Below are 9,346 nucleotides of genomic sequence, written 5' to 3'. Positions count from 1 at the left end.
TCAAACTCATTCCACTCAATTCCCTACGTGTACTTTAGCAGGCCTTTTTCCCTCACCCCTTGTGGATCCAGGACATCCACAAGGAGAGATGTGGATCAAAGGATCCCACAAGTGTTGACTATTCAAAGGGCTCTCTCTATATAAGAAGCCTATCATGTATTGTTGATTACACACATTGCAATAGGTTGAGTGTTTCCTATCTGGTGTCTCTCTCCTCATGGTCTTCAGTATATGGTTTGAGCCTCCTTAGTTCTTCCGACAATGATCTTGTGTACTAGGCTTAGCATGATCTGTATATTGACATGGTATCAGAGCTCCCTTGATTTCCGCTGAGGCATTGCGATCCGTATGAGAGAGTGTGATAGATCAAAAGATTCAGTGTTCTCTTCCACTGAGAGAACTTTCGTCCATGTGAGAGAAAATTTCCATCGTTGATATCCGTTCATTGAGTGATAGAGAATTCTTCCTTGTTTGAGTGAGAGAAAAGAGGTATTCAGTCTAGAGAGGGATATGGAGAGTCTTTGAGAGAGAGATTGTGAGAGACCTCCTTTAGATCTGAGAGGGAGAGATGTTTTTCAAACATACTCTTGATTACAAGAGACAAAGCAAGAGGAGCTCCCTCAACTATCTCCTATAGCCTACAAACACAAAGGACACTCCAACACAGGTTGAGGCAACTCCGACAGCAGCAACAGCCATAGCTCTTGGCTCACACTCCATGGCCTTCAACATAGTTGCCATCAACCTACGCTTCAACAAAGGCAAATGATGCCTTTCTGTAGCTCCATCTATTTTTGGCTGCATCTATCACGATGACCTACCTCTCACGCTAGCCGCACAACCAGACCTGCAACTCTATATGCCAACAACTCCAAAGGTGCATTCACAACAGTCGCCTTCATCTCTACACTTCACAAACAACCTTTTGTCGGCTCTAGCACGACAAGCCTCTATGGACAACGAGTCCCACATTCCAAACTTCCACGAGCTAGACCATTTGCAAAGGCGGCCTCCAAACGACGACCAATTGCATCTTCGTCATAGCTCCAATCATCGGCTTAGGCTTAGCAGATGCACGGGCAAACCCACCGACCGAGTGCAGTGCCAACACCTCCAAAAATCCTCAAAAGCCTCCTACATATACAAGCTCCCTGCCAATGCCAGCGACTCTTTATCAACAATGCAGAGGCACCATCGACGTATGTCAATTGTTTCTAGGTGAACCTTAATTCTCATCACTATGTGATTGACACGTGACAGATAAGCCACATGACCTGGGTTAAGGCTATGTCCTTGGGTTAAGTTTATGGTCAGATTAAATTTACCATTGTTAAGTTCTTGTAGGTTTGGTTAAGTTAATTTTTTTCCATGTGGCATAGTGCCACCTAAGCACACAGTCCCTTTCTAAGCACAGTTTGAATGCTACATGTGAATTCCTATGCCACATCATCAAAGGCCTCTTCTTCATAAAAACTTTGAGAAGCCATAACTTGCAATCCAAAAAGAATTTGCACTCGCTCCAAAAAAGAAAAGTGATTGCCTATCTAAACTCTATGCGCTTGTCAAGTCAGTTTTGTTGTATGCAATTAGACTATGCAATTAGACACTGCCAGATTTGAAAGTTTCTACAACTGGTAAGACCTTTGCAATGGAAATACGCGCCCCAACTGTTGAGAAATTCACTAGGGAAGTATTTCACACCTGGTCTACACAAATGAGGTATCTCTTGATGCATCAGAAGCTTTGGAAGGCTATAAAAGATGACATACCAGCACAAAATGAAGCCTGGAAGGAAAAAGACGAAGCAGCACTATCACTCATTGGTTTGCACTTGGGTCCAAACATAATTCATAGTATAGACTCTAAGGATCATGCCAAAGATGCATGAGATGAGTTGAACACAATGTTTGGTGCAAAAGCCAAAAACCAAGAAATTCATCTTAAGATTGAATTCTATGGTTTGCACATGAGCTTCAATGAATCCATGGCACAATTTGTCAACAAGATCAAAAGTACTATGACCCAACTAGAAGGCATAAATGCAAAAGTAGGAGAAAAGGATGCACTTGCAATCCTCCTTAAAAGCATGCCTGAAGAGTACATCGCACTAACAACCACTTTGAAGAATCTTCCAGATCGAAAGTTTGAGGAATGTGTATCCTCTCTTCTTGAGAAAGAAAGAGAGTTGAAAGCTTCAACATTGAAGTCTACATCAACACGCAGCAATAATGAATAACAAGCATTGTTCAGTAAAACATCAACGAAGTGTTACCATTGTGGAAGGATGGGTCACCTATCAAAGTGACTGCAAACTGAAGAACAAACCAAAGTGTCACCATTGCAAGAAGCTGGGACACAAGGAAGAAGATTGCAGATTGAAGAACCAGCGGGTCAACTACGTGGAGTCATCATCAAGCCATGGTAGAATGACAAGAACAACATGTATTGAGAAGCAATAACCTTTCCACCTTTAGCCTATATTCTTGTAAATCAAACCTGACCACCTGAGAGTAGCTATGAAAGAACCCAGGGGAGGATTTGATCTTGTAATACCAACATCTGACCACCTTAAGTAGCAGGTATGCACTAAGGGGAGGTGATGGCTTTGTAACTCACATCTGACCACCTTGCGGTAGCCAATGGATCATGGCACCAAGGGGAGGTGTTGAGGAATATGGTGCCATGTGCACATAGATTAGAGGCTAAGGTATGGTAAAGGAATGTATTAAAGTGGCCACCCTAGGATGTGGACTACATGATGTGAGGATGTGGATCGGGGACATCCACAAGGAGAGATGTGGATCAGAGGATCCCACAAGTGTTGACTATTCTAAGGGCTCTCTCTATATAAGAAGCCTATCATGTATTGTTGATTACACACATTGCAATAGATTGAGTGTTTCCTATGTGGTGTCTTTCTCCTCATGGTTTTCAGTATATGGTTTGTTGAGCCTCCTTAGTTCTTCCAATGATCTTGTGTACTAGGCTTAGCACGATCCGTATATTAACACATGTATCCACTACTCCAAGTCATTGATACTTTGCATGGTGTCCTCCAATAAGGCCCAATCCACTCTCCTATGGGCCTTTTCAAATTCCACAAAGAGGATCATGAGTGGTTGATACTCTTGGTGTGCCCAATCATTGGTGGCCACCAATAAAGTAAAAATGTTATCCAAAAGCTCTCTCTAAGACAAAATCGATTCTTTTTTGCCTTCCACAAAGCCTTCCATAATTTTATGCCCTTTGTATAGCACAACTCTTCACCAAAGATATGGATTCTAGAGAATTTCTCCAATGTGCACACCTAATAGGTCTTGTTTTTCAACAGTTTTTTCTATTCAATATGATGACCTTTGCCCCACTTTTACAAGTGAACTTCCATAAATCTTCAAAATTCTTGATCATGTATGATGTCTGAGAGGAGAGGCCAAAGCCACAAAGTCAGGACCTTAATAGCTAAGCTCTTGTATGCAGTATTAAAAACTATAATTGGGCATCACTATTGAATGTCTATTTGGTGCCCCCCCTTTCAATGTCAAGCAAATCAATCCATGTGCTAGAGATTGAGGCAAGTCCTGAGAAGATCTATTGAAAAGCCAAACACAGTGGCTTAAATATATGCTCTCAAAAGGTGCACAAGAACAAAGGAGACATGTCATCTTCCCCTGGCATTTTGCACTACAGGGCCTTGAAAGCCTTGAGCATTCCCTTGTCTACAAAAGGGGCCTCTAGTTGCCTCATTAGAATGTGACCACAAACATCCTCTTGAGCCATCTGTACTTGAGGGGTCTCCTCCTTAGAAGGTGCACAAGAATAAAGGAGACATGCCGTCTTCCCCTGGCATTTTGCACTACAGGGCCTTGAAAGCCTTGAGCATCCCCTTGTCTACAAAAGGGGCCTCTAGTTGCCTCATTAGAATGTGGCCACAAACATCCTCTTGAGCCATCTGTACTTGAGGGGTCTCCTCCTCTACTTGGAAGGGTAGATAATAGAAGGAGGTGGTCATCTCCAAGATCTCCTATATGCCAAAATAGAGTTTCCCAATCTCATCTCTTAATCTCTAGAGCCATGCCTATGTGGAGCTACCTTGCCTCATCTCTCAATCTCTAGAGATGTGCCCCTATGCAGGCTTATAGAAAAATTGCCATGTCATCTTGTCCCCCTTAACCATGAGATGGATAATATGGGTACGCAACTCTCTAGCCTCACGTCTTGCAAGACCAATCGAGCATGCTTGTACCTCTACTAGCCACTAGCAATCCAACTCTACATCCCTCAAGATCGAACGAGGGCAGCCACTCAGGTGGGTAAATCCCCTATTGCATGAGTTGCCACTGCTCCTCAATTTGTCTAGAGGTCAAAATATACAATGAAGGAAGGAAGGTGGCGAGAGGGAGCACTAATGAAGAATTTAGAAGTGTGTGGAGGGATGTTTAAAATTGAGGGTTTCATTCAAGAGGGAGGTGTTTGTGAAGCTTAGTACATGAGGAGGAGGAGAAGAAGAAGCTCTCCAAGTGGTAAGTGAACATGTCCATCCTCCATCATCTCCATGTCCATGAGCAGAGTGCCTTCCTCCTGCCCCCTCCACTTCCACTTCCTCACCCTCCTCATCTCCTTAGCCCATCTTTTTGCTTGCTTTGCTTGTTTGTGGAGCATAATACACAAGAGGAACAAGAAGAAGGGAGCAAGTGAACATGCCCATCCTTCATCTCCATCTCCAAGTTCATGAGCATAGCCCCTTCCTCCTTCCCCCTCCCCTTTCACACCCTCCTATTGTCTCCTTTGCCCATCACCTTGCTTGCTTTGCCTTCTTGAATAATCTAGAAAAGTGTGGAGGGATGTTTAAATGTGAGGATACACAAGAGTAGGAAGAAGGGAAGCTATGTAAGTGAAGATGTCCATCCTTCATCTCCAAGTCCATGAGCACAGTGCCTTCTTCCTTCTCCCCCTCCAGTTCCTCTTGCTCACCCTCCTCTTGTCTCCTTTGCCCATCACCTTGCTTGCTTTGCCTTCTTGAATAATATGGAAAGGTGTGGATGGATGTTTAATAGTGAGGGTTTGATTGAAGAGAGGGTTGTTTGTGAAGCATAATACAGAAAGAGTAAGAAGAAGAAGAAGAAGAAGAAGAAGAAGAAGAAGAAGAAGGGAAGTTATGCAAGTGAATGTGCCCATCCTCCAATTTCATGAGGAGAGTGCCTTCCTTCCCCCTCGCCTTCCTCTTCCTCACCTTCACCTTGCTTGGAAGGCATCCTCCCCTTCCTCTTCCTCAACTTCCTTGTCTCCTTTGCCCATCACCTTGCTTGCTTTGCCTTCCTGATTATATAGAGGGATGTTTAAAAGTGAGGATTTGATTCAAGAGAGGGTTGTTTGTGAAGCATAATACAGAAAGCAAGTGAACATGCCCATCCGCTCTTCCTGACCTTCCTAGTCTCATTTGTCCATCAGCTTGCTTGGAAGGAATCCTCATCACGTTGTTTGCTTGCTTGGAAGGCATCCTCATCACGTTGTTTGCTTTGCCTTCCTGAAAGGTATGGAGAGATGTTTAAAAGTGAGGGTTTGATTGAAGAGAGGGTTGTTTGTGAAGCATAATAGAGAAAGAGGCAGAGGAAGAAGAAGGGAAGCTATGCAAGTGTCCATCCTGCCTTGGTGCCCATTCCCCTTCCTCTTCCTTGTCTCACATGCCCATCACTTTGCTAGGAAGGCATGCTCATGAGCATGCTTGCTTTGCCTTGGTGAATAATCTAGAAAGGAGTGGAGGGATGTTTAAAAGAGGGTTGGTGGCGAAGCAAAGATACACAAAGAGGAAGGAAGGAGGAGAAGAAGCAGCAAGGGAAAATGTCCATGCTTCAAGGTTATGAGAAGAGAGGCTTTCTGTGTTCTCCCCTTCCCCTGTCCCTTCCCCTTCCCCTTCCTAACCCTCCTCTTGTGGGCTTTGCCCATCACCTTGCTTGCTTTGCCTTCCTCCCTCAGTCCTCCTCTGTCTCTACTTCCCGAGCCCAGCAGCACCAGCACCAGCACCCCCTCATCCCCAAACAACGCCCTCCCAGTCTCGTCTCCATCCTTCAAGAAGATGGGCGTTGGTCCCCCCGCCTCCAATCCGCCCTCTCCCTCCTCGTCCCTCACTTGCACTCCCGCACCTTCTGCGACTTGCTCCGTTGGGTCGTCGATGCTGCATTGGCTCTGGAGCTTTTCGAGTGGGCTCGCCGACAACCCAACTTCGAACATGACCACTACACTTACAATGCCTTGATTGAAGTTCTTGGGCACGCTCAGGAATTCCAAATCATCTGGAATACCATTGAGACCATGAGGGCCGAAGGTGTACTGCTCACAGATGGACCGTTCAACGTGCTCATAAGGAGTTACGGCGCTGCTGGAATGGTGGACAAAGCAGCGAAAACTTTTCAAGCCATGAAGACTTATGGTTGTAAGCCGACTCCACAAACTTGCAGGGAATATATTTGCACGCTAGTCGGCGCAGGGAGATTAGACGACGCTCTCTCTAGGTTTTCGGAGATGCTGGACAGCGGCTGCCTCCCTGATGCTATGACTTATTCAACCTTGATAACAGCCTTTTGTAAGAACGGGGACATACTGAAGGCTAGGCAGCTTTTGAACGGAATGATTCAGGGAAATTGTGCGCCCACGAGGTACATATTCCATGCATTCATTGATGGTTATCTCAAAGGAGGCGAGGGGGAAAAAGCCCTGTCTGCTCTAGAGGAAATGTTGCAAACGGGATGTACTCCTAACGTGGTAACTTACAGAATGCTGATTTATGGTTTTTGCAAACTTGGAAAACCAGTTGAAGCGGTGACGTTTTTGAAGGTTATGATCCACGCCGGATGTGATCCTGACACCAAAGTCTTTAATGCTTTGATGCACACTCTCTTGAAAAAGGGTAAAGCCACAACGGCAATGTTGATGTTCAAAGTAATGAGGGAAAGGGGATGCACTCCCGACGTGGTAACTTACAACATTTTGATCAACTGGCTATGTAGGGAAGGCAAAATAGATGAAGCATTCAACTTGCTGGATCAGCTTTCAACGGAGGATGCCGCTCCTGACATTAGGTCGTATAATGTTTTGGTAGATAATATTTTTAAGGCAGGCAGGGCAGATAAAGCTGTGTATGTTTTCACAGAAATGAAAAAACGGGGTTTTGATCCTGATGATCTTACTTACAGTACACTAATCAACGGTTTAGTCAGGGATGGTAGAACAGAAGATGCGGTGGGATTGTTGGATGAAATGATAAGCAAGGGTTTCGATCCTCACACCACCATGCATAACAGGATAATTGATAGTCTGCTTACGTTGGGCAGAGGGGATATGGCCCTCTCAATCTTCCGAAAAATGAAGGAAAAGGGATACAACCCAGATGTGGTCACTTATAACACAATTATAAGTGGGCTTTGTAAAGCTGGAAAGACAGAGGAAGCTTTGGAGCTTTTGGATGACATGGTCAAGGGAGGGTGCAATCCCAATTCCTTGACTTACACCATTCTGATTGAAGGTCTTTTCAAGGCAGGCCGTGTAGAAATTGCTCTTTCTACTATTAGAAGGATGCTTCAGAAGGGAAGCAACCTTAGCGTGTCGACATACTATACCGTGATGAGTTGGCTGTGCAAGAAGGGAAGGATAGACGAAGCTTTGGATCTTCTAGGTGAGATGATAGCAAGGGGCTGCACTCCTAATAATCTTACATATGGCACGTTGATTGATGCGCTTTTCATGGCAGGCAGGATGGACAAGGCTATTTCTACTTTTACAGGAATGGTTGAAAATGGATGCAATCCCAGTGTAGTGACCTACAATACAGTTATCAAAGGGCTGTGTAAGGGGGGCTTTATAGATAGGGCTTTAGCACTGATGGAAAAGATGACACATGAGGGATGCAATCCTGATTTGATGACTTATACGATACTAATGGATGGCTACTTCACAGTAGGAAGAACAGATTTGGCTCTTTCCACTTACAAAGGAATGAAAGATAAAGGCTTCAGTCCAAGCCTTCTTACTTACACTACTCTGATTGGAGGGCTGTGCAAGGACGGCAAAAAAGTCGAAGCTTTGAAACTTCTGGATGACATAATAGCCAGTGGGTGTGATCTAAAGGTTCAGCAGACTTTGAGGAGCATCATAACTAAAGAGAATGGACCAAATGCTCATACAGCTTGATGAGCTGGATTTTCATGGCCTTGGTAGTAGTAATGAGTCTTGTTATGCCACGGAGGGATCAGGGCAAAGAGCCTAACGATCCAGAGCATGGTTGTCACGACTTAAGGAGGGTACTTGGGAAAATCTGTCCTTCCTCCTGATATGGGATGAGATTTCTTCCCTTCTGTCATTTGTTCAGACTTCCCCTTGTGTATACTTGTTGGATATCAGTGTAGTTGGACCTTGAGAGTTGTACATTATTCATTCTTAAGTTTCAAGCGGAGCTATGTACACGACCACGGCAAACACACAGTTTTGTATTAAATGAGAGGCTAGGGCAGCAATCCTTACTGTTTCCGTTTCCCTCTTCTGTTTTGTACTTCTTTCTAATGTCTCAATGCCTTGTATTCTGTGGTCATTTGCCAAACTCTTGAATTTTGATTCTGTCTCTCTTTATCCCACTTTTGGTGCTTCGTATACTGCTAGGCTTCCTCCTCTGCTTTGGTGAATCTGGCCTTGTACCTTTGTTGGATTCAGGGGGGCCGGTGCATTCATCAATTTCTAAAGTTGGGCGGGATTTTGTACAGTCTTTGAGCAAAGGCACGTTGCATGGTCATGACTGGTTAGTTTATGTTTCATTGTGAAGCAAACTGTAAGGAGCATGTCTCGGAATTTAAATACTCTGGAATGCCAGAATTGGATTGGCCGTTTTCTGTAGGGAGCAAACCTTAGGTTGGTTAATGGCTTGAAGAGACCCTTGACCTTTATGTAGAAGTTTGCTCCTGGAAAGAATTTCATTGTTAGGAGTTTCTAACCCAAGTATAAAGCAAACTTGATCTCAGTCAATCCTCAACTCCAAGTAAGGCTAGCTAGGGTTAAACTAACATAGTCCTAGGGATCCATGCCATCCCATGTCGATGAATCTAATCCAAGCATCTCACCCTAAAGGCGATTACCACATCATCATTTCCACCAAAAGTCAAATTGTCCCCTTATTGAAGTCTTACTTTTGAGATCAATTTGGAACTTCTCTTCACCTTCAAAACAAGCAACCAAATTGGCATATCTTTTAGAATTTTGAAAACCATTATCAACCTGAGTAAGTTCAAAATACTATTATGGCATTTTGTGTTTGTAATTGGTCCAATCTTAATAGCTCATGTCTAGTCTTCGACAAGATATC

The 9,346-nt window shown here is 44.1% G+C and overlaps 1 protein-coding gene across 1 annotated transcript; it reads left to right on the top strand.

Moving 5' to 3' along the window:
* The first annotated feature begins 5,763 nt into the window (after nt 1-5,763).
* LOC147884250 (uncharacterized) lies at nt 5,764-8,565 on the top strand. The gene has a single exon (XM_087398297.1). The coding sequence runs from the start codon at nt 5,839-5,841 to the stop codon at nt 8,182-8,184; it is 2,346 nt and encodes a 781-aa protein (XP_087254423.1). The 5' UTR covers nt 5,764-5,838; the 3' UTR covers nt 8,185-8,565.
* Nucleotides 8,566-9,346: the final 781 nt, after the last annotated feature.

The sequence above is a fragment of the Dipteris shenzhenensis genome, chromosome 27 (genome assembly GCF_047967505.1).
Source record: "Dipteris shenzhenensis isolate YYH24624 ecotype China chromosome 27, Dip_SZ_1.0, whole genome shotgun sequence".
In the NCBI taxonomy this organism is placed as follows: domain Eukaryota; kingdom Viridiplantae; phylum Streptophyta; class Polypodiopsida; order Gleicheniales; family Dipteridaceae; genus Dipteris; species Dipteris shenzhenensis.
The sequence above is the reverse complement of the archived record's forward strand: the minus strand, read 5'-3'. Positions and strand labels throughout refer to the sequence as shown.